The 26,158-nt window shown below is 42.5% G+C and overlaps 1 protein-coding gene, 1 long non-coding RNA gene and 1 other non-coding gene across 15 annotated transcripts in view; 1 reads left to right on the top strand and 2 right to left on the bottom strand.

The window, feature by feature from the left end:
• Positions 1-217: 217 nt before the first annotated feature.
• On the top strand, positions 218-2,935 carry LOC111823668. Its single transcript, XR_002826736.1, has 2 exons — positions 218-364; positions 2,633-2,935. It is a non-coding gene; the product is annotated as an uncharacterized LOC111823668 (long non-coding RNA).
• Positions 2,936-5,983: 3,048 nt separating this feature from the next.
• The window catches only part of LOC102429557 (regulator of solute carriers 1), a 32,708-nt gene continuing 12,533 nt past the window's right edge, over positions 5,984-26,158 (bottom strand). For 4 of the 13 annotated variants that reach the window (XM_023745926.1, XM_023745927.1, XM_014447028.2 and 1 more), the window contains 3 exons: positions 20,151-20,254; positions 18,275-18,467; positions 5,984-13,381 (listed from right to left, as the gene is read on the bottom strand). In XM_023745926.1, coding sequence (XP_023601694.1) covers positions 11,550-13,381; positions 18,275-18,467; positions 20,151-20,254 — 2,129 coding nt within the window. In that variant the 3' untranslated portion in view covers positions 5,984-11,549. Of the gene's footprint in view, positions 13,382-15,797; positions 15,861-16,033; positions 17,909-18,021; positions 18,118-18,274; positions 18,468-20,150; positions 20,255-24,737; positions 25,020-25,335; positions 25,355-26,158 lie in introns of those variants that run through there. The other 9 variants (XR_002826735.1, XM_023745930.1, XM_023745929.1 and 6 more) reach the window with 9 other exon arrangements.
• Positions 23,972-24,116, bottom strand: LOC111823669. The gene has a single exon (XR_002826738.1). It is a non-coding gene; the product is annotated as a U4 spliceosomal RNA (small nuclear RNA).

Below are 26,158 nucleotides of genomic sequence, written 5' to 3'. Positions count from 1 at the left end.
ATGAGGAAAGAAACAGTCGGGTGTCTGAAGTGTTTGTGGCGAGGAGGAGGAAAGCCGGCTTGAATGGCCAGTCTCATAGCTGTGGTGCACTCCCTTCCTACTCCACCCGCGTTAGGGTGCCTACACGCCCCAACCTGTTGGGTGCAACCCCAGCTCATGAGAAGCCATTTAACCCAGAGTGGAACCAACTGGCTTTGTCATTCCACTGTGAAGCAGCAAGCCCTCTTTGGGCAGCGCCTTCTGCCGGGCGCCACCTTCCTGCCATGTTGCGTGGGCACTTGACAGCTTCCACCGGTGGTGGCTGTACCCCTGTGCTGTGAGGTGATGGCATTTCTGCCCTATTGCTTTCATCGTCGCACACTGGGTAAGGTCACAATCAACTTTTTACAACATGCAGGAGGATCCGGTCTCACGACCTATCAAATCCCTAAGGTTTGCATGGGTATGAGAGTGGGTGGGAGAAGTAAGTCTTAATCTCACAAGGCTTTTTGCAGGAAAGGGGAGGGGGGCCCCGTGTGGGTGTTCATGTGCAGGTAAAGGTCCCATGCCTGGAACTTAAATGTGGAATCCATCCCTGCCTGTCAAAAACAAGGCAATTCAAACGCAAACAAACACCCACAACCAGGACGCCCATCAATCCTGTTATGGGGAGTCATTTACACTCAAAATTGAAGCCCAGTCATTTATTGCACAACCCTTGGCTGATCACATGTGAAGGGCACGAGACTCTGAGGCATCGGAATCAAAAGCTTCGACTGACTCATGCGAGGGCCTCGAGCAAATCACTGTCTTAGTTTCCAAATCAGTGACACAGGAACAATGATTTCGTTGTTGTTCCTCTTCTCCTCTTCCTCCTCCTCCTCCTTCATTTAATTTTGTCCTCACCTAAGTCTCCGACTGCTGAACTCCATCCGATGAAGGAAGAAGTTGGGAAGAAAGGCAAGATCCTAGAGAGACCATAGCCCTGGCCCACTGTCTCTTTTTTTTTTTAATATATTTTATTGATTTTTTACAGAGAGGAAGGGAGAGAGATAGAGAGTTAGAAACATCGATAAGCTGCCTCCTGCACATCTCCTACTGGGGATGTGCCCGCAACCCAGGTACATGCCCTTGACCGGAATCGAACCTGGGACCTTTCAGTCCGCAGGCCGACACTCTATCCACTGAGCCAAACCGGTTTCGGCCCCACCGTCTCTTTTACTCTTCTTCCCAAAGATGTGTTATGCCTCAGAGAGGAAACAGAAAATAATTCTGGCACCTTCATCCTCACATCCTTAAAAGGTCGTTGGACAGGACTGTAAAAAAAGGTGCAGGATGGTTTAAAGGACTAATTCCTCTCTTTCCCCCCAACTCAAGGCAAATATATTTGTTCCCAAAGGGGGGAATAAATATAGGGTGTCCCCCCAAAATGTATACACACTGTAACAGCTGAAAGCCCAGTTTTGAAAATGAAATGTATTTTTTAAGAATTTTTTTTATTGATTTCAGAGAGGAAGGGAGTGAGATTAGAAGCATCAATGACAGAGTCATTGATTGGCTGCCTCCTGCATGCCCCCCCACTGGGGATCGAGCCTGCAACCCAGGCATGTGCCTTTGACGAGAATCGAACCCGGACCCTTCAGTTCGCAGGCTGATGTTCTATCCACTGAGCCAAACCAGCTAGGGCTGAAATGTATTTTCATAAACACTGCCTTTATAATTATTCAAATGTGTGTATACATTTTTGGGGGACACCCTATATTTACTGTCCAACAGGCTTGTGAAGCTGATTCCCATCTGAGAGAGGGAGGTAGGAGGGGCTGGTTGTACGTAACAGCAGTGGTTCTGCAAGTGCAATCTACAGCTCTAGGACTGAGTAAACCAAAACAAGGCAGCTTTAATCTAGGTGATTTTATTTATTTTTTAATATTTATTGGTTTCAGAGAGGGAAAGGGAGAGGGAAAAAGAGACAGAAACATCAATGATGAGAGAGAATCATTGATCAGCTGCTTCCTACAGGTCTCACACTGGGGATTGAGCCCGCAACCTGAGCATGTGCCCTGACCTGGAATCAAACCCTGACCTCTTGGTTCATAGGTCGACGCTCAACCACTGAGCCTCGTGGGCCTGACTCTAGGTGATTTTATTTTAAAATGTTGAACATTAGTCCCTTCCTCATTACTGTCCAGTCAGCAAGATGGGGTTGGTGAAAATTGGGATATCACCCAACCTCCTGACTTAAAAGCCTCCAACAGCTTCCTGTTATAGCATCTGGACTGACATCCATACTCTTTTCTCTGGCCTCCAAGGCCATAGCTGATTTGATCCAGCCTCCCTCCCTGACTCATGTCCCAATTTCTGCTGGTGTGTGCCAGTCCCCACCGACCTTCTGTTTCTCAAACACGCCAGTGTGCACACATCTGAGGGCCTTTGCTGGCATAGTCTTCACAGCATGGCAGAGGGCCTCTAGCTGTTCACCCAAATCTGCTCTCTCCACAGTGATGGCATTGTAGTCAGGCAGTGCTGGACTACATTTCCCAGCCTCCTTAGCAGTAGGCAAGACTCTACTACCAAGTTCTCCCCAGCACGGCATGAACAGAAATAATGTGATCCACTTCTAGGCTGGGCTTCTCCATGCTGTTTCTTCTTCTAGCTACCAGGTAGGATGAAGCAAAGAGGATGTCGGATTTACAAGATGTAAAGAGCCTGGTTCCCTGAATCACTACGTGGAGGAGAGCTGCCCATCAATCAGGAACACTTGCCTTGGACTGTCACATAGGCAAGATAAAAAACTTTTGTGGTTATAAATTATGGAAATTTTAGGCCTCTTCGTGCCCCTCAGCCTAATATAAAACACCTCAAATCCTCACTTGGCACTCAAATGTTAAAGGTTAGCTTCTCAGAAGACCTTCTCATTGATTACTCAACATTAAATACTCTCTAGTTCCTTCCATCATACCAATCTAGTCAATTTTCATCATAGAATTTAGTATTACCTAGCATTTTGTTTGTCATCATTCTTCAAAGAGACCGCTGTAATGTCTCTTTGGGACCGCTGTAATGGGAATACGAATCTTGGCTCGGCTCATGCAATCTGGCAGACTCAATGTTTATTGAATTAATATCTTCTGATGAATTTTTTAAAAAAAATATTTTGATTTTTTCGCAGAGAGGAAGGGAGAGGGATAGAGAGTCAGAAACATCGATGAGAGAGAAACATCGATCAGCTGCCTCCTGCACACTCCCCACTGGGTATGTGCCCGCAACTAAGGTACATGCCCTTGACCGGAATTGAACTCGGGACCCTTGAGTCCTCAGGCTGACGCTCTATCCACCTGAGCCAAACAGGTCAGGGCTCTGATGAATTTTTTAACTCAAAGGGATGCAGAAATTTTTTTAGCCATCTACAGAATTAAAAGGCCAGAAAAAACAACCAGGGACCAACAGAAGGTTGCTTCTTGTTGTACCTGATTTGGGCCTATTTTAGGAAGAAAGTGGATGAAGAACTATGGCCAGTCTGTACAACCATTAGCAGAGAAGTGCAGTTCGTCAATATTTCAAATTAGTCTTACATTTGGATATAATAAAAAAGTACTACTTCACATGGATGCCTGCAAGCTTACTAACCTCAGAATGTCATCTGTCTTTTAAAACATTAGCCCAGTGGGGTGCAGCTCACCAATTGAGCATTGACCCAGGAACCAAGAGGTCACTGGTTCAATTCCTGGTCAGGGCACATGCCCGGGTTGTGGGCTGGATCCCCAGTAGGGAGTGTGCCAATCAATGATTCTCACATCATTGATGTTTTTATCTCTCCCTCTTCCTTCTCTGAAATCAATTAAAAATATATTTAAAAGAAGAAAAATAAAACCTACATTATTCAAACTCAACAGCCATCCTGGTCTAGAATCCCTAAAACCTGCAAACTGACCTCAACAACCCAGTTCTGCTATGTCACCCTTAGGGCCTTTGAACTGAGAAACTGAGGCAGTGTAACGGTGTTCACGGATTTATTCATTCAAAACCCTACTAGGCATCAGGCACTGGGGATATAGCCGTGAAATGGACTACCCTCATAGACCTTATGTTTTAATGGGGGAGGAAGACAATAAACTGGGTCAGAAATGACATGCAGAGTGTGTTGGGTAGTGGGGTCGCTGCTGAGGAAAATGAATAAGTGACACAGGAAGAGGAGTGGGTGGCTACAATTTTAGAAAAAGTAGCCAGAGAAGACGTTATTGAGGTGATATTTGAGTCAAGATCTGAAGGAAGCGAGAGAAAAAGCATGAAGGTGCCTGGGAAAGAGCACTCCAGAGGAGGGGACAAATACACAAAGGGCCTGAGGTGGAGAGCGCGGTGAGGGCACGGTGAGGTCAAGCAGGGTCAGGGGGAGGGAAGCAGGAGGTTAGGGCAGAAGCAATAGCGGCCTTGGGGGCACTGTAAGGACTGTGGCTTTCACTCTGGGATGGGACTCACTGAAGGGTCCCAGCTCACAGCTGTTCTCAGGGAATGCAGGCAGACAAGGGCAGGAGCAGGGAGGCCTCCTGCAATAACCCTGCTGAGAGGTGCCCCTGCCTGGGACCAGGGCTCTAGAAAGGATCAGATTTCGAATAGACTTTGAAGTGGAGCCAACAGGACTTAGGGTAGATTGGATGCAGGGCATGTAAGTTGTCAAGGTTTGAGAGTGAGCAACCGGAAGGATGAAGCTGCCCTTTACTTCTCCGGGGAAGACGGTGAGAGGAGCAGTTGGGGGTGGAGGATCTGGGGCTCAGGGCACTTCAGATTCCTGAGGCAGAACAGGAAAAATGATGTTGGCCTTAGGAATTTTCCAGGAGGAACCAACCCACCCTAGCTCTAAGTTTTTAAAGGACAAAAGCCATAGATAAGGATTGATGAATTTGCTTAATCCCATTCCCATACCAACAGCTGTGAGCAGGGATGCAGTATAAGCTGATAAGTTAGCACTTTTATGAATTTCTACTGCAGCTGTCTGTCCAACACTTGTATATGGGTAGGAGCAGTTAAGGTACCTCCAGTTGTTTGTCAGACCTTAAAAAGCCACAAGCGAGAACAGGGCAAAGCAGAAGATTCTAGATGGAGGTCTGTGGCATGCTCGGGTGGGGTGTGGGGCGCTCTCCATGCCTGAGGTGAAGGTAGGGGACTGCTGGCTGACCACCATACTGTACTCATCTCGGGCACGACCTCACAGCCTCCCTGGCAGTGTGGCATGGCCATGCGACAAAGTTCCAGCCTGTGAAATGCAGTAGAGAAGTGATGAACACCCCTTCCAGGCCTGGTATAAAAACTTCCATGAACCCTCATTCTCTTTTCCTGGTATGTCAGCTACATGCTGAGGTCCAAAGTCATCTTGGAAGCCACATTGTTGAAAAGGGCAGAACCCTGGTAGCCGAGGGCCCTTAGTGATTGAGCCCTCCCTTCCCACACATCACTGCTGGAGTTGCCCGACTTCTGAAAATTACCCTTAGCATCCTCAAATCTCACGTGATGCAATGGATACTAGTTAATATCTAATGAGCACTTACAATGCGCCAGTAATTTTCTAAGGACTTTATATGTATTGTTTAATCCCCGTGACCTCCAATTGTCCCAATTTTACAGAAGAGGAAACTGAGGCACCGAAAGGTTAGGTAACTTACCCAGTCACATAGCTAGTAAGTAGCAAAGCTGAAGTTCACACCCAAGCAGCCTGGCTCTGGAGACGAGCCTGAACCACAGTACCCCATCGCCAGTGCTGTTTCTATTACTTTGCATCAACTGCCTATGTGGAGCCACAACGCACACCTTATGAACAGCGACAACCACCCTCCTCCAGTGGTTATCTGCAAGTTACTTTAATGGCGTGGAGATGCCCATTTCTTCTGGGTTTCAGGCACATGGCAAGTCACAGAGCCTGGGGAGAAGTTATTTAAAGGGGCAGGGAGATAGAGACAGGGACACAAATTCATTAACCATCTCCACTGAAAAGAAATTGATCAAACAAGAGTCTTATGATAAAAACTTTATTGTTTAAATATCAAATGTTTTACACATCACTTTTCTTCAGAAAGTTCCTATTAAAAAAAAGAAAAAGTGTTTTGATTATTTAGGGCTGACTTACATTTCATTACGTGACACAAACTCAAACCCAAATGCATCTAATTCACTCAGCTACAGACTGGTCCTATGTCCAGCCCCTAAACCAATGGCACAACGCAACCAACTTTGGGATTCCTGAGTGTGGTTCCCTTAAGTTCTCAGAGTTTCCCAACTCTCAAAACCAACGCATTCTGGGAGAGACTGAGCTACTGGCAAGCCTATTTTGCCAATCAGCCCAGTTCTTCTAAGATGCAGTAGTCTCAAAGTGTAAAGCAAAGTCAGGAAAGCATGAGCAATAGCAAGAACAAATAAGGGGGAAAAGAGCCATGTCTACTTGCTCAGATTTGCCAAATATGGCTACACAACTGGTAAACAAACCTTGAGTGCCAAGGCCATTGGCCCAACTTGCCATGAAGATGAGATTTAGAATTAAAATAAGGAAATTAACTTCCACCAGAGGTGCACAGTGAAAAAAGCAAATGCAATTACTATGCTGAATTGCTCTGAGTTTATCACCAGAACGATCTCAAAAGGATGATAAAAGAACAGAGAATGGAAATATAATCACGCAGAGGGCAAGGTCACAGATGGGTGGCATTAACTCAGCTGTGGAGCCTTCAGGGAAGGAAAGTCTGGTCAGCATCAGGTAACCTCAGACCAGAGGGATTTAGAAATAAACCCAACTGCTGCCTCCGGTAGGAAACTAGTTAGGGTCTGCCTTTCGTTAAGCCACAGATGTATTCATTCAAGGTTGTGAGTAAAACAAACTCCTGGTAAACAGCATCATTTTCCATCAGACATGTATTTCCCAGGGAAAAAAATCCCAGCATGCCCCTTCCTCAAGTCAGCTAATGAAAACCGTATGGTACGTATTTAAAGGGATATAGTTCTGTAAGCATTATCCTAATTTTGTATTCCACGCCTCCATTCCAGGTCTTTTGTAGTTTGCTTAGTTTTAGGCAAAAAATATTTTCTAACTTCTACACTCGAACCATTCTCTGCAGATTTCATTCTATAAGATTGTGTCCTAAAACGTATCAGCTATAGCCTCTCACCTTGGAGCCCCCAGAGGGTTTAGGTTACCAATCACCAATACATAACTCACTGAAACCCAAATCACTAGTAGCTAAAAGTCCAGAAATCCTCCCTGTATGCCGCAGGATCACAACATATGCGATGACATTTAAATAATGGGTTTAAGGCTGTCCTTTTGATGGAGCTGTCCCATAGAAAGGTTTGCTAGAGCCTTGAATCCTCTTATAAATGCTGCCCATCACCGGTCCCACACCCTTGCTTGCTACATGTCCTGCTCTAGGTCCCCATTTTCACATATTACACTCAGCTGCTGTAGAACAGCAAGACTGGCAGCACCCTCTAAGTCCTGTTGGCCCTAATGGTCAGTGTTCTGAGCAGCCACGCTCGGGGGAACCGGGGAGGATGCTACAGCACACCCATATCTCCATCATGTCTCTACCCTGCATGCAAGGTCATCTTCCATTTACCTGTACTTCTACCCTCCTACACCCCCCAGCATAAACTGATTTCTGAATACCTTCTCTCTTTAATTAGTTCTACCAAATGACTTGGTGCAGGACCATTCTGAATGAACACTAAAGGTGAGCCTCAAGGCCGCCCCATGTGTGCCCCCTATCTTCAGGAGGGCCACTTTCAATGGAGCCCTCATACTTTTCATTTCCCACCACAAGTAGATGCCTCTGCTATTTGGAAAAACCAAGGCACAAGAGAAGGTTCACCTGAAGTTCTTTAGTTTATGCAATGAACTCCTAGTGACACCTACTGAGGGCCCACTGAGGAACAGAACTTGAGCCATGGTTTTACATTTCCCGTTCTCAAGGACATGTTCTGAATCTATTTTGTTAAGAGGAACTGGCACTTTAAATTCTTTCAGAGGAAAAGCTATTTTACTTTATGGAACTCCTAACACGAAAGGAAACAGTCATCTTCTAGGATGGGAATGGGAAACTTTTCTAGTAAAGCCACAGAGTACACGAAGTCACCAAATTCCAAGGAGAAACGTGGCTTTCTGGAATCTGTGCTAGAGAATGGCAGAAGGCATCATCCAATCAGCTTCTCTTACTATGTTACCAGTGATAACAACTTTGGAATATTTAACAGTTCAAGTATCCTGTTTACCCTCAGGGCAGGTGTCAAACAGGTAAGACAAGGAAATCAGAAAGCACTGCAATTCCTGGCCACTTAGTTGTAAGGCTGTTTGTATATACAGAGGGGGGTAAAAGCCACAAGTGAAGCATATATCTGTAGATATGAAAACTGTTTGCTTTTTAATCTATGTAAAGTTAACTGTAGGATATTTGTCAAGCACACATGTATATATATACACTAGAGCTGGCGGTTAAACCAACATAATTATGGCTTTTACTAGAGACAGAAGTGCTAAGAACAGGCAGATTCCACTGGAAATGGTTCTAATAAAATCAGTGACATGAAGTCTCATGTATCTTTCCATTTTATGCAACCCTCTTGCTGGCTAAGTATTTTAAGGAGAAACACGTGGGGTAGGCTGCAAGGCAAAATAGTCTTAACACACACTCACCATGTATCCAGTTCCCTTCGCCAAGCAATTGGTAATCTTTATGCTTATGGCTAAAGCCCAAACTCTGGGATGAAGGCTACTGGCTGACGTCTGGGGGCCTAACCAGGTACAAGTGGAAATAATTCCTATCACCTTCAATGGGCAAAATCTGTAACGTAGATATAGGTGTCTGGTTACCAAACACATTTTTACACACAGGAACCAGCTTCAGGAGAAATGCGGAAGTTATCCATAAAAATCTTCTCTCTGGTGAACAAACAGACCAGCCCTGGAGGTGAGCACTAATCAGACCACTGTCCACAACTGGTAATGGTGAAGGAGCCACCTAGTAAAGGGGCCCATTACTGGTCGGGCTGGCACTTACCAGTTCTGCTGGCAACCAGAGGAGTTTCACAATGATTTTATTTGATTCCTAGAGAAGTTAATCTCTAATTTCTGCACTTGGAATAAAAACTGCCAGTGAAGGTTCACTAGTGTCGCACTCTAGAACTTCTGAACTTACAAATGACTCAAAACCTTCACAATATCAACAACCTAACTTGCATAAAAAATGATGGATAGGAAATAAGATCTTAAAAATAAAAAGCAATTATACATTGGAAAATAAATGATGGAAAAGGACAAGGATATTTGTGTTAAATTCATTCAAAGTATTCCTACAGAACACATGGACACCTACAGGCCTAATCATAAATACACATACACTTAAAGGCTATTGCAATGAAACCTTTTCCGGACTGATCTTCCAGATTCCATCTTTGGGACTGATCCCCCAGTCCCCACACTGTGAAAAGACAGTGGCCAGGCCTCTGAGCGGTGCATGCCACCTGCTCACAGAACAGTGTGAGGCCCATCTTCACATAGGCCTTCTTGTCATTGCTAAGTTCCACCCCACCCACCACTCTGTGGCCCTAAAGATTTATAAACCCACAAAGCAAATATAAGGAACCCTTTGCACAGCCACCGATTTTGCCCCAATCACAGCACTAACTACTTCATTACAGTCACAGCTCTCGGAGGTGGCGGACAGAAACCCTACAAGCAGTTTCCTAGTGCATCGTACATCTTTGGTGTAGGGCGGGCGAGAGGGTCTGCAGCACGATTGTCTGAAAGGACATTTTGAAGACAATCTGGCTAGCCTGTTGTTTTGAGCGCCCTCTTGAAAACAGTTAACTACAACTTGTCACAATCCTGACTTCAGAGGATCCTGACGGATCTAGGCGATGTTCCATCACGTTACTAAAGTCTCCTAACACGCACACAAACAGCACAGCCAAGAGAAGATGGAACAGGGTACAAGAGAAATGCATGAAGTAGCCCCAAATTAAAATTTCAAAAACTCCTGAGATATGAGCCTCCATTTTGATTGTGCTAAAATGACTTGAATTTTGATGTAAAGAATAAGCTTTTAAAGAGAGTCAGACTTTAGACAAAATCACTTAACACTAAGTTCACAAATCACCATTTCAAAGGTTGTTTCAAACACGTTGCAAAGTGTAACCGGAATCGGGAATTATCATGCTCAAAATTCTTTTCAATAAAACAAGATTTCAGATTCCTTCTAGGTATAGAAAAGAGCAGATGTCTTTCCAGTAGCATTATTGCACAGTGGGACCCACAGGACAGTGATTTCCAAGGGCTAGTCCTCATCTAGTAAAAGGCCACAATAAATACCTCTATACACTATGCCCCACTCTGACTTGACATGGTAAACACAAATGTGATGAATCTTGTTTAATAAAAGAAACTCCTGAGAAAAGAAGGGGATGGAATACACTACCAACCATCTAGTAAAAGGCCACTTGAGTCAGAAACTGCCATTACTATTTATTTCTATTGCCATGAAGCACACTCGCCACAGACGGACATTCCAAGCACCATGACAAACCAGTGGCACGGTTCACTTCACTAGTTCACTCAGATCACAGCTCAAACTGAGCTTTAGTAGAACTTCCCAGAAGATGGATTTAGAAAGGAAATACAATGCTGACAATCAGCCCATTAACTGGACTTGAGATCATCATTTGTCATTGAGGGTTGAAGTGTGATCAGTGAGATGCTAGCAAACCCACGCGAGTAAATTCCAGTGTTTAGGTCACTATTTTTCACTCACAGTTCTTGAAACATCACCAAGACATTTGCAAATGGAATTCCAGGTTTGTTTTGTTTTTTTTAATCTGGGTAGCACCATGTTTCACTCTAATGTCAATTCCCCTACAATACCCCATCCAAGGTGGCAATCCATGCAGCAGCCTATGATGTACAAAGTAACTCAAGTTTTAAACCCTCCTGATTCATCCTTTTAAAATGTCAAATCCTAACCACAAACCATGCCAGGCAATATTATTCAATTATTCTTCAATTTTCCTGTTACAACTGATGAGTCATAATATACAGAGCACTGGGTAGAATTCCGAACACCCAAACTATGTGATCAAAAGTTTGTAAATTGACAATGGAACCAACAAGCCATCCCTTGCCTGTGGTACAGACACAGCCAAAGTGTGAACTTGAGCTGCTCTTAGCTGCATGGGTGGTGGGATTTCTCAGGGCTTCTGCTTCTCAAAGACTCACTCTCATTCTAAAATGGTATGCTAAACACAAAGCCATCAATTTTATTCCAGAATACATCATCTTAATGAGAATAAAAAGCTTTTGTATACATATACTGCCATTACATTTAAAAAGGCCCAAATTTTAACTAATAGACAAATTCATCAGACAAGAGATCATAAATTACTTTGGCTGAAAAAAAATCTTTAAAAAAAATCTGGCTCAACATTCTGCTTGCAGGTTTCTACTAGTACATATACTGTCTATGTGGTGAGTGTGTGTATGTGTGTCTAATAGCTTTTTTTTTTTAAGGGAATGGAGTATGGTCTAGCCCACTTTTCCATGGTTATGTAGGAACTACAATGTTCTTTGCTAGCAAAATAAGAAGTGCAAGGTCTGCATTTCCACCAACTTGTTGCAAAGCCCCAAGAGCTTCCTGCAAAGTAAAGCCGGCATGGAGAATCCGGTCAATGTCTGCAGCAGGAAAAAGCAATGGTGGGAGGATGGAGGGGCCTGATGATGGATAGCTGGTAGGTGGCTCAAATTCAACAAGTGGCCCTGCAGCTTCAGGACAGACATCTTCTCTGGTCTCAGGCCCATCTGTCACTGGATTCTGTGTGTCCTGACCCAAATCTTTAACCAATATGAAATCTGATGACAAGGACTTAGTTTGCTCCGAAGTCTGATTGAGTGCATCCTCCTCACCTGCGAGAAGTTTTGGTGAAATTTCTACACCTAAGGTGCAGTGTAACTGATTAGACGTTTTAGCTGAGGCTAGAATGACAGAACTCTCATTTACTGATTCTGTTGACCGGGCGACACCTTCCGAGTCAGTTACTAGGCCATCAGCTGGACCCCTGAAGTTAACATCTTCTGTATCTTCCATTCCAGTGCCAGCGGAAGTGTCTACTAATTTTTCTGTCTTTACTGAAACAGATGTGGCCTGATGAAAGGAGACCTGTGAACACTGTTCACTCTGGATCCATCTTTCAGAAAGGACCCCCAGACTTGTTTGGCCCTCAGTTACTGTTTCTGATTGACAGATAACTTCTTCAGATGGAATTTCTGAAGCTGGTTTACTACTAGTGACCAGAAGTCCTTGAAGTTCCTTCAAGGCTGCTGTGATGGAGGAGCAAGATTCCTCTGCTGACTCCACAGAGGGCTGGCAACTGCCACAGAGACTTACAGCGGGGGAGCAATTCCCAGTGTCTGCATTTGTTCCAGACATTTCCACATTACTTTCTGGGAGCTGTAAATTCTGAGAGGAAATGGAACTACTCAAGATTTCAGATGAAGGGTTGCATTTTGATGTTTCCACTTCCATCAAGGGATTATCTAAGGTGAGATCAGATGCACTGACACTCTCGACATTGGCATTCTGGCCGCCTGCCGGTAGGGGCTGTTCAACTACATCTACTTCCATAAGTGTTTCTGAACTGGAGCAGTCAGAGCACCCTGAGGGTAGACTGCTCTGTGCACCTGGGAGGTCCATATTCTGCTGCAGCCGGTCTCCTTTCATTGCAGCTTCCACATCCACACTTTTTGGTTGATTCTGTTGCCTTTCTCCAAGAAGCTCAAGGTCCCCCTTGTTACAAAGATGTTCTCGGTAATGTGGCACATTCTGTTGCTCAACCTCACGCTGTCCATTCTCTGGTTCCTCCTGCTGCTGAAGGCCATTCACCTGACTCAGAGTCTGACATTCTGGATGCCAACCCTTTTCACCTAGAAACCTCTGTGGTTCTTGCATCCTAGTCGCTGTGACAGACACTTCCTGTGTTGGGTGGAGGGGAGAGTCGAGGCTCTGGGTGCTTCTTTCAGCAGGAGACGGCTCCAGATTATCTGCAACAGTGGCTTCCTCGGGTGAATTCTGCCAGGGCACAGCCAAACTCCAGTCTGCTGGAGAAGCAGGACCAGAGAGATCCTGCAGAGGAAGAGGCTCTTTCTTTTCAGAGGGAATCTGGAATTCAGTGGTAGCCTTTGAGGCCTTCACAGCGTTCGGTGCGATGCTGTCTGGGTCACTGGGCTTGATGGGGCAGACTGAAGCAGAGACAGAGTGAGCGAGACCCGCAGGATTACCAATCTCAGGACTCTGTCCTGAAGGACGGGCCGGATGGTTAAATCCATCTGAAGTTGGTAACGATGACATTCCCAGTGAGGTAGTTTCTTCACCACTTTTCTCTACATGGAACAAAAGGGAGAGGAAAAGAGATCAGCAGGTTATGAAGGCCACTGAATTACCAGAGGATACAAATCTAATCACGATAGGACAGGTCTTAAACTTGGGTTTGCTTATATTACACAGGAACCATTCCCACTGTGGTAGACAATTTAACATCACAGCATGAAAATAAGAGGTAGGAATGTTAATAAAAGATGCATACTGCACTATTTAAGTATCATTAATAAACATACACATGATGGCTGGTTTGTGCTCAAGACTGAAGGCCATTTCAGTACCTTTATTCTTTGTGAGTTCAGAACCCTGGGATACTTTCCCCAGTGTGTTCTCTCCACCACTTGTCCTAAAATCACTGGGATGTTTGCTAAGCACACAGATTTTGGGACACTTTCTTGGGAGTAAACCTAGGAACTTGCATTTCCAATAAGCTCCTCCGGTAATTCTTAAGCACATTACAAATTCTGAAGCTCTCTGACTAGAATGATTCTCATGCCAAGATACTTTCAGTGTTTCAGATGTGAACACTGAGGTTATAAATGACAAGTCTAAACCAGGCATATCATCTGGGTCAGAGCAGGACTTATAAAGAGGAAGAAGAATGTAATGCTTGGGGATCTCCACAAGACAGAGAGGTAAACATTCTATTTATTTCTATCCAAACTTCCCCAAAATAACAAATAAAACTATGTGAGCGTTGACTGTGAGAACAAAGGTAAAGCTAAAGACCAAACAGATTAAATCCCAATCATCACCTTACCAATAAAAAGATGATCACATGAACATAGTATAACTAAGTAAGAACACTTAAGTATGTTAAGGGCAAGGGAGTGGGGGTGGGGGTAGTTCGGGCAGTGGAGGGAGATAGTTTTCAATAGGCAATGACAATAGACCCATTGTAGCTTTCTGACCAGTCACACAAGATGGCAGGGTCAAACGTTACCTCAGTGTAAACATGCTGTCATTAAACATAGGTTCCAACTCTCCTTTTGCCATTGATCCAGTTAAAAACTGTCTTCTATGCAATTATTATACAATCTTCAAAAGTCAAAGGCTGATAACAAAAATGACTTCACAATACAATCTATTAGGGCAGATACAACTCAGTTGCTTCATGCTCAACATTAGTGTCCAACGTGGGGGCTTGATCTTGACTTAAGAAGTCATGAAGCAATGCAGTTACAGTTCAGATGGCTCTAGATCATTCTGACACTACACTGGTTAACAGCACGAGACGATGAAGCACTATGCCAGGGAGTGACAGGCTTCTATGAAACAGTCTTACTGATAGTTTAGGGGTAAACAGGAAAACAGCACTTATCTCAGTGCAAACCATATCCCTTAGAGTCTAAAAACAGTTATTAGTTTTACTTGTCAATCTCTAAGGCTGACTCTGAAAAAGATTCAATGTTGAGTTACTGTGAACAGGAAAGACGCATTGTAGTGAAATATCCATGTTAACAGCATGGGCTGGGGGCAGAATGATAATGGCCTTCTGGCAACTGATATGACAGCTGTAACAACTGGGTGAGGTCAAGGTGAACAGGGTCTGAGTGTATTTTGTACTCACTACGAAAGCAGCATACATCCTCCTATAGCTGAGAGGGTCAGTTTCACTGGCCTAAGTCCTAAATGCAGGGAAGGACTGGGTCAGTACCATCAGATAGGAGAAGACGATGAGGACAACGGATATTAAGAATTAAACTATGCCTGCTTTTGACCCAGCCTTTCAAGAAAAAGAAAGAAGAAATTAAGTCCCATGTATCTCATTACAACCAGCCTGCAAATCCCTATAAAGTCCAAGGTTGATAGTTTAAAAGACCGATTTTCCTCCTCTTGATGTATTAGCCAATATACTCAGGCTGACAATGGCCACCTTTACACTGCAGGGAAATCGGTCCGGCCAGGGAGAGGCAAAAGCAGGGTCTCAGCTCTCATTGCTGGGAGTATAAAATGCCAGTCCCACGTTTATTATTGACTTAGTGACCCTGCACAAGTCACCTGGCCTGTTTCCATTTCTTCTTCAACAGAATGAAAATTTCTACCGCTCTATAGCTCTGTGTGCAGTAATGTGCAAAAAGAACTTGCAGTTTTCAGGTCTAATGAAAGCCCTAAATGACGAGTTATCCAACAAAGGGCTGTGAGGCTGACATGCTTGATTTGAAATTCACCATGGTCAGTTAGATGGACATTTCTTTTCTGGGATTTCCCCCTTGAACTGTTCTAGTAATGGATAAAATTTTAAATAAGAAATTATGTTTAGATGTGTATGTATGCTAACATACAAACATATATACAGGCTAGTTGTAACCAGATTAAACAAGGTGAAATGGTGAATGACGGACGCTAAGTTCCAAAACTGCTGCAGACATAGACCACAGACGACTGATGGAAGGCTTAGGCAGTGTCTATAAATACCTGGTCTGGGGCCCACTCCAGCTGCAGTACACACACACTACATGCATCATGGCTTCTGACGCTCTGTTTGAATTAGGAAACAGACAAGCAAACTTGGGTTAACAATGCAAACCACACAGCATGCGGGGTTATAGTCTCCATTCCTTTGCCATCTTTAACCTCAGGAACTGGCAGTCAAAGCTGGGGAATGTTTCTGTAGTTTGGACATCAAAAGAATTCTCTCACAATACATAAAGTAATGCGTCAACTTCAACAGATTTTTAATAGAACTTGGAAAGAAATTAATTTTACACACAGAAAATTCATGGGCAAACACGTCAGACAGGTGAAAAGAGGTAGGCCCATATACAGAATTACATGACATGGACATCCTCTTATGGAGTACACGGTAAGTGAACACACATAACAGTCACTTTCCAAATTCCTTTCTCAGTTGAGACTTATTTATAGAAGAAATACAAACCAAACATGATTATCTAGCCTGGCTTAACTTCTTTATTTTTTAATCAGTTTTTAGAAAACAGATCAGATACAGCTCTTATTCTGAATTATTTTTTCAACTACTAGAAAAGATAAATACTTTGGTAATGAGTAGCCACCAAAGAAGCAGTTTTTAGCAAAAATAATTTCGCCTTTTATGTCCAGAATTTTGACTTTGATGATACTGGGAAGTCAATGTCCCAAACAAATAGAACCTCATGTTACACAATTACCTCATTACTTAAACATTACAAACACAGCACAAGCCAATACACATCAGCAACGAAAGGTCACCTGGGTAAAGAGCCATTTCCTTTTAATCATTTAAAGTGGATACATCTTCACTTTGCCTGAAAACATCTGTGGTTTCTATTTTAATCTCCTAAGCTTTCTAATAAAAGGTAATTACCCAAAGAGGGTAACTGTTATTAGTTTAGATAGCACTGCTACCATCAGCTAGTGTTTCTTAAATAAAAGCACCAAAACCGTGGGGGGAAAATAGAGATTTCACAAAATGATAATATATTCTATTTTACTAATACAGAGTATTATGACTAAGCTGACAAGTTACTAAGAAAATGTGAAACATTCTAAGTAGGCATGTCAATCTCCATCAATCTTGCCTTGCGGGTAAGACTGAAATTGAATTTGCCCTGGCTGGGTGGCCTAGTTGGTTACTGTCATCCTGTACAACAAAAGGTTGTGTGGGTTCAATTCTGGGTCAGGGCACATACTCAGGTCTCGGGTTTAATCCCCGGTAGGGGTGCATAGGGGACACAACTGATCAATGTTTCACTTTCACATTGATTTCTCTCACTCTCTCTCAAATTAATAAAAACATTTCCTTGTGTGAGGATAAAAACAAAACAAAGCAAAACAAAATGGAATTTTTTCTCCTTTGTTTGGTTGCTCAAAATTCTCCCTTTCCTATAAAATACTTAAGTCACATTTAAAACTGTAGCTTGTAGTAAATCCGAACTATAGGGTAGTGGAGTAGACTGCGAACAGACCACCTCAGAAGTCTCCGTCTGCTACCCATGTCCATTCGAGGAGGGTTCAAAGCTGACGCACTGGGTGTTCTCCAGTAACAGACACTGGCAAAATCTGGCTGCTTACTTTTAAAGCTCTTATCTTTTTTGTCTTTAGAAGAAAGCTAGTCCCTGAACTTGTAGATCCAATACACTTTACCATATCGAAAAATGCAACATGTGATACTAGTCACTGATGAATAATGACAACTCAAGACTTTAAAATAACCCAAAGTTAAAAGTTAATTCTCTTCAGCTTCTAGAAAATGCACCCGAGTCACTGTTCTGTAACAGATAGGGAACAATTACCCATGGGATTCAGCAAAACCATGCCCCTCCATTTTACCCAGAAACTTGGCTTGGACTTTAGATTGAAATGGGCTACAACAATTCAGACTTAGGAGAAAACACACATATAGGTGGCTTCATTTCAATAGCTCACATCCTGCTCTAACTGGCTCACTACTGTGACCTCATTAACAGCATAATCCTGTATGTTGACTAACGTTCAATGATGCTTCTTATTGTTGGTTCCTTTGGTGGCAGCACTTTGTCGATAAAAAAAGGTTTGGGCTGCTTAGTCACTATTCAAAATAAATGGGCCTACGAAAAGGAAAAGAAATTTTCAGGGAAATACTGTTGGACTCGAAAGGAAGTGTCTGCTTACTGTTACAATTTTCTTTAGGAAAAAAGACAAGACTTTTCAGGAAGCCTACCAAAATGTGCCTAAGCAAACAGCTCCCACTCTGTCTTGAACACAGCAGTGGATTGCTGTTTCTTGACCCTGGAAACACCAAGTTTTCTCTGTTGTGCTGAGAGACAGAAGAAGGTGGTAAGAGGACAGAAACACATCTGACAGGACGATGAGACCGATCACGACCTGGAAAGGTTCCTATCCTCTAAAGCTCAACTTCCTTGCTCACCCACCAACAAAAAGTTAGGTATTCAAGAGCCCAGCACTGCAAATACCTGCATCCTGTACAGATTTCTGAAGGGCTTCTGCTAATTCTCGGTCTGCAATCTCCTCCGGCCGGAGCACCTCCTCCCGCCCGGCCCCATATGCCAACCGGGCACACTCTGGTAGCTCTGCCTCGGGGAGGAAGGTGGTCTGTGAGCCTGTGGTGCCGATCACGAGGACATTTTTCTTGAGGTCAATGGAACACTTAGAAGGAAGAAAGCAAAGACTGATGATGGCAGATGAAACACCATGCAGGAAAATTATGATCCCGAATTTAACTCATTCACAAAGAGCGACATGGACAGAGACAGAGATGGTTCCAAACAACTTTGCCTAAAAGCATTTAAACTTTAACCTAGGTGACACTGTTCATTTAGAATTTGTTTAATGAAGTTTATAGCAGAATAATCTCTACAGAATACAGTTCACACTTATTTGTTGAACACAATGTATACTAGTATTCATGTCTAAGTTTAAATATAATACATGTTCATTGTGCAAAATTTGGGAAATTGCCAGGCATAATCAATGGCCCCACCTTTTACAAACATGTGACTTTTAAAAATAAAACAGACATATCATTTATACAGTTTTACATTTTGTTTTTTGTATACATACAGCTTATATTTAAACTCTGTACTAATGGTCTCAAAAGTGGTATAAAGGCAAGGCAATCTATATAAAACTATATTTCATTCTTTGTGTATTTTTACAATTAATTGATATAGGACAATTGCATACATATATGCTTTATATTTATAATTGGAGATACCATGGTCTATACCAGTGGTCGGCAAACTGCGGCTCGCGAGCCACATGCGGCTCTTCCACAAAATACCGACTTCTGCGCATGGGTCACGAAGTTTCAATCGCACTGTACGTGCGCACCCGCACGTGGTATTTTGTGGAAGAGCCACACTGAAGGGGCCAAAGAGCCGCATGTGGCTCACGAGCCGCGGTTTGCCGACCACGGGTCTATACCATAACTAAAAAATAAGGAAAGGCAGCGACAATAAAATAGGTTTTATTTATACATGCATTCACTCATTCCCTCTACTTAAAAGTCTGCACACTGAAATTCAGTATTAAAAGAATTTTAAAGAGTATTAGTGACATAAAAATATTGGCTAGATATAAAACCTTGTTGTGAACAATTTTACTACCCAGTGGACACTAATTGCTTCTTCACTGAGAATTGTTTATCTTTAAACAAATTATTAGGCTTTGGAGTAGAAATATAAATATCACCACGAATGAATATAGTGATAAATCATTCTCTCTGTACTAAATAAACATTTCTATTCCCAACAGCTATGGGCTTCTCCCTTAATCCTGAAGCTCTTCTTCCCAAGTATAGTTTGACCAGATACTAAGGAACTTGCTAAACTCGAATTTGCATAAAACCATCACTGTGCGTTACTCACACTTCCCTACAAACCAATCAAAAAATTACTTGAGTTCTAATCAGAAACTAAACATTACATAAGAGAACCAATGCCCATTTAATCTCAGAACAGATGGATTTAATACATTGCGGATGGATCACGAGAATTCTCGCTTCATATTACACAGTGTTTTACAAAGTATGACACTTTAAAAACGTTTTTTGTACTCGTTCAATAGAAACTTATCTGGCCACTGGGTAAAGCTAGCAATAAAACTACTGGTCCGAAATGCGTTTAAAATTCAGAGAGATTTCACAAAAGATGCTATTTCTACTTACACATCATTTCAAACCTGTATGACATCGTCATCAATTAAAGACCTTTCCAGGTTCGAAGAGCCGTGCTTCTTAGTTTTCCAGTGCACACGGCCAAGAGGAATGATGCAGGAATAACCACATAACACACAAAAGGCCAATGCAAAGGCAAGTGAAGCTCTGAGTACCTGATGTCGTTTCAGCATGTCCAGGCCCAGAAGCATGTCCATGGGCTGCTCCTCAAGTATCGAGAAGGAGCACGCCAGGAAATCTCCCTCGATCTGCACCTGAGCTAAAGCACAGGAAGGAAAAAAGATGGTACCGATTTTTACTCAGAAGCCCGACACAAACTTTGGAAATGTATCTTTCATTCTGTGCCTTGCTTCTCCCAGTCAAAACCAAAGCAAAGCATGCAAAGAGGGGGAGTATAAAAAGAAAATCCTGTAAGACTAATAATCGGTTTAAAAGCCAATGAAGGCACCAGATGGTAAAGTGGATTAAAAAAAAAAAAAGGACCAATCCCTCCAATAAACCACCCACTTCCTATACCAGTGATGGCGAGCCTTTTGAGCTCGGTGTGTCAGCATTTTGAAAAACCCTAACTTAACTCTGGTGCCGTGTCACATATAGAAATTTTTTGATATTGGCAACCATAGTAAAACAAAGATTTATATTTTTGATATTTATTTTATTTTACTGTTTTTTTACAGAGGAAGGAATAGGCATAGAGTTAGAAACATCGATGAGCCCTGGCTGGTTTGGCTCGGTGGATAGAGCAGTGATGGCGAACCTTTTGAGCTCAGCATTTTGAAAAACCCTAACTTAACTCTGGTGCCGTGTCACCGAAGAGTAAACTGGTTATTACTGCCTGTGATAATCAAGTTTCTATTTGTCAAACCAGAGACAACACAAGGCCTGTTGCCTTGACTCTCTCATCAATCTCTCCCCTTACTTAATATGTAAGATTAAAAAATGTATTTTGCTATTTTTTAAAAAATATATTTTACTAGCCGAAACCGGTTTGGCTCAGTGGATAGAGCATCGGCCTTCGGACTGAAAGGTCCCAGGTTCGATTCCGGTCAAGGGCATGTACCTGGGTTGCGGACACATCCCCAGTGGGAGATGTGCAGGAGGCAGCTGATCGATGTTTCTCTCTCATCGATATATATATATATATATATATATATATATATATATATATATATATATATTTATTTTACTGGTTTTTACAGAGGAAGGAATAGGCATAGAGTTAGAAACATCGATGAGCCCTGGCTGGTTTGGCTCGGTGGATAGAGCAGTGATGGCGAACCTTTTGAGCTCAGCATTTTGAAAAACCCTAACTTAACTCTGGTGCCGTGTCACATATCGAATTTTTTTGATATTTGCAACCATAGTAAAACAAAGATTTATATTTTTGATATTTATTTTATATATTTAAATGCCATTTAACAAAGAAAAATCAACCAAAAAATGAGTTTGCGTGTCACCTCTGACACGCATGTCATAGGTTCTCCATCACTGGGATAGAGCGTCAGCCTGCGGACTAAAGGGTCCCAGGTTCGATTCCGGTCAAGGGCATGTACCTTGGTTGCAGGCACATCCCCAGTGGGAGATGTGTAGGAGGCAGCTGATCGATGTTTCTCTCTCATCGATGTTTCTAACTCTCTATCTCTTTCCCTTCCTCTCTGTAAAAAATCAATAAAATATATTTAAAAAAAAAAACACATCGATGAGAGAGAAACATTGATCAGCTAGCTGCCTCCTGCACACTCCCCACTGGGTATGTGCCCGCAACCAAGGTACATGCCCTTGACTGGAATCGAACCTGGGACCATGAGTCCGCAGGCCAACGCTCTATTCACTGAGCCAAACCGGCTAGGACAACTTTGCTATTCTTAAGTGTATCTTATAAATAGGAGTGTATGAAACATATGCACAGCATAAAGTCTGATAAAACTAATACCCACAAATCTCTTTCCCAAGTTAAGAAATAGAAAACTACGAAGTCTCCATATGTCCTACTGACACAGCTTCTTCTTTGCTTCCTCCCACCCTCCCAACTATCCCAGGTTTTGTGTTAATCACTCCCCGCATTTCTTATAGTTCTTACCAGCTTTGTATGATTTCTAAGCAACAATATTGTTTAGTTTTGTGTTTTTAAACTATGACCTGCTCTTTTACTCAAAAAATATTTTGAGATACTTGGTCCCTGTAGGTGCACATGTCTAACACACCAGAAATGAGGTACCCACTCCACTCCTGTGGGCCTTTCTGGGGTGCTTCGGTTCTGCTCACTTGAACACTTCTGTACTTATCTACTGCTGTGCCACGAGTTCTTCTAAGGTACAGTCTAAGAAGTGGAATTACAGGGCTCTACTAGGCTCAACTTTGCTTGGTGATGCTGAATTGTTTCGAAAATGTTTCCAGCAGTGCATGAAAGTTCTCACTGCTCCACATTCTCACCAACACTCAATATGATTAGATTTAAAATTTAGCTAATGTGGCAGTAATTTTGAATTTCCCTGGTTAAAAATGAGGTTAAGCAACTTTTCATATATAGTACTTATTAACCATATCGGTTTCCTCTGAAAGTACATATGTAATTTTTAATATTGTCTTTCTTATGGAGTTGGAAGATATACAAACACACAGAATATGTGTATTCTGAATATGAATTCTTTATTAGTTACATGCATTACTAAAATCTTTTCCTAGTTTGTGTTTGTTCACTTTTTTGTCTTTTGATGAAAGGTTCTTAATCTTAATGTGGCTGAATTTATCAAATAATTTCCTTCCTATCTTTGAAAGAACCTGTTCCCTATGCAAGATATCCTCCTACATTTTCTTTTAAAAGCTTTTTCTTGAGAAAAAATTTTTATTGCCTAAAGTTTTACATATGTCTCCTTTGCCCCCCGCCCCCCATTCCCACACAGGGTCTTCTAAAAGCTTTGGCTTTGACTTACAGGGGCCAGGGCTACCCAAGGCTTTTATCTGTGCAACATTGTTCCTATCTAGCAGTTTCCTCCCATGCTTAGTTCAACTTTCAGTTCAACTTTCCATTCCACAGTGGAATCTGAAACAGTGTAGGTCTTTTTGTTTTTAATCCTCACTAGAGGATATGCTTAGAGAGAAGGGAAAGAGAAACATCAATTGGTTGCCTTCTGTGAGTGCCCTGACCGGCCCGAAACCCAGGCATGTGCCCTAACCAGGAATTAAACCAGCTGAGCCACTCTGGTTGGGCGCATCGAAGTATTTAATCAACCTTAAAGTGACTTTTGTGTGTGATGCAAAGAGCCCATATAAAATCTAAACTAGCACATCATGTCTGTCTCTGTCTCTCTCTCTCACACACACACACACCCTCTTGGGATTTGGATATACTAACAAAGATTCTGTTGGTAAATCTCTCCTTATTGTTAAAAGGTTTTCTTCATGCTGATCAGACTCAAAGTTGCAAAACAGTACAACTTGTCCACCCACAAAGAAGGACACAAGGGGCTGATATTACTTTATCTTCTCACTTAAAACCATGAAAAATCTGAGACCTCAGACTCTGAAGCACCCGATTTGTGGTATTCCTACTCAATTTAAGTTCTACTCTGTGTAGGAAAGTATATGAGAGTAAGGTATTTAGATAATCCAATGCTACGCAAATCAATAAAAGAAAACAAGACTCTAATAAATAGACATATATTTAAAAAGAAATATGGCCCTAACCGGTTTGGCTCAGTGGATTGAGTGTCGGCCTGTGGACTAAAGGGTCCCAGGTTCGATTCCGGTCAAGGGCATGTACCTTGGTTGAGGGCACATCCCCAGTAGGGGGTGTGCGGGAGGCAGCTGATGGATGTTTCTCTCTCATTGATGTTTCTAACTCTCTATCCCTCTCCCTTCCTCTCTGTAAAAAAATCAATAAAATATATTAAATAAATAAATAAAAATAAATATGACGAAAATAGGAAGAAACTTTACTTGCAATGAAAGAAAAGTAACTTATAGTAAGAAACCACTTTATCTGCAAATTAAAGGTGTTAAAACTAATAATACTTGATTGTACAAGGGCACTAAGATGAATATTCATTTATTCATTCAATTAGCAATAACCACGCCTCGGATAAACCTCATTGGCTATGATACTGCCACTGTGCAAAGTTGAGATGAATATTCATTCAGGGCTGGGGAAACCAGATTGGTACCAGTTAACAAGAGTCTTAAAGTATCCATAACCTTTGATTCAGTACTTACAGGAATCTTGACTAAGGAAAAACATCAGTGTACACAAAACTACACAAAAATCCAATGCCATGTTATGACAAAATATTGGATAAAAATATATCCCAAAAGTTGACCACTAAACCACAACAGACCGTTACTCATTTACTTAATGATGCTTATGAAATTTTTAGTAACATTTGACAAATGCTACGACTGTTAATTTTTCTTAAAGCAGAGAATAAAATTCTATCTGCCGTATGACTACCCTTTACAAGAAAAACAAACAAACAAATGGAAACAGATCAAAAAGAGGCATGTCCAAGTGCTATTAATGGCTGATTCTCACTTAAAAGGATTTAAGGTATTTTGACTTCTTTGCTCATTTCTATACTTTTGAACTTCTCTACCAGCATAAAATCACTAAGGTCAAAAATAATGAAAGAGACAAGTGAAACACAATTTTGGAACTAGAAAGCAGATGACAGAAAGGAAAACTGAGAAGCAACCCAATTAACACCCCAGACCTCCCCAGAGGCTGATGAACTGGTGGAAACAAGTACCTCTGAAAACAGGGGTAAAGGCAGGTCCAAAGCAGAGAGACTCGCTGAAGGTCTATGCAGGCAGTTAGATCTTGGGGTTCCCTCTCCTGCACTCTGCTCAGCCAGGTGGCTAAGTACCTCCCTCTACCTCAACAGCAGGCTGGAGGGTTTTTTTTCTCACAAGGGTGAAACAGAGGCTCTCATAATAGATGGGCATGGAGGAAGACAGGGACACAACACAAGCACCTAATGAAAACCAAGGGGATTAAGTGAAAGCTTACTGAGACTCAACTTCTAGATCACCCACAATCGCCATGGCTGCAGAGGGCACAGCCCTCTTAGCATAATTAGGCTTGACCTTATGTCCTCCCTAGACCTTATCTGGGTAGCTAATGGGCTGAGGGAGATGCAGCAAGTGCTGCCAAAACAAGTGAAACTCACAAGAACACTGTAACTATGGTGACTGCTACCTTGTTTACCTCTGGCTATAAAATCAAGGCTCAGCTTGCTGTCTGGATCTTTCTGTGGCCTCAGCCAGGCACAGGAAGATCCACCTAGACCCAGCTTATTCTCTCTGTCTGTCTTTTCTACATCCTTCACCGCCCCGCCTCAGGCTCACCGAACCCTTGACTGAGCTGGCCCGGCGCAGCTGCCCACCCGAGTAATCTTCCAAATAGCCTTTTGGTGTTCCACTCTTCAATATGAGCAGATGCCAAGGATCACCAGACATCTGAGAAAACCATCTAACATGAAAGACAAAACAAAACAAAACAGAAAGGTTGGAAGGCAAAGTTGAGGAAATCTCACCCAAGCCCCCCCAGGGCACAATGAATGAAAACAGAAAACTACAGAACAAGTCCAGGACAGGAGACCATCCTCCCTGAATAACAGACACCCTAAGGGGGGAAGTCGTTCTCAGACTGAAAGGCACTCAGCACACTAGATGAAGAGAGCTAGACCCAAGTACATCATCGTGAAATTTCAAAACACTGAGGTCAAAAAAAAGATTCTACAACCTTCAGAAAAGGAAATCTTTCACATAAAGGATCAAGGATCAGAACAGCATCCAGCTTTTCCACAGCAATACTGTCAAAAACTGTGAAAGAAAATGATTTCCAACTTAGCCGGACTGGTGAAATGTAGGGGGAAAGACATGTCCTGATTTTCAAGAACTCAATTTACTACCATGTACTTTTTGTCAGGAAGTTACTGGAAGATGTACTCTAATAAACTGGGGAGCAAAATAGAAAGAGGAAGACATGGGATTCATGTAGCCCAACATTAGACCAAGGAAAAAGGAACCCTGGGGACTCAGTCAAGGGCGATTCCAGAACAGCAGCATGAAGCAGCCCAGGTTCTGAAGAAGCATCTTCAAATGGGATGGACGGCAGCAAGGACATCTACACAAGCAGGGCAGTGTTTGGGATGAGTGACACACCAAA

Source organism: Myotis lucifugus, unplaced genomic scaffold (genome assembly GCF_000147115.1).
Source record: "Myotis lucifugus unplaced genomic scaffold, Myoluc2.0 scaffold_604, whole genome shotgun sequence".
NCBI lineage: Eukaryota > Metazoa > Chordata > Mammalia > Chiroptera > Vespertilionidae > Myotis > Myotis lucifugus.
This window is presented reverse-complemented; position numbering and strand designations above follow the sequence as displayed.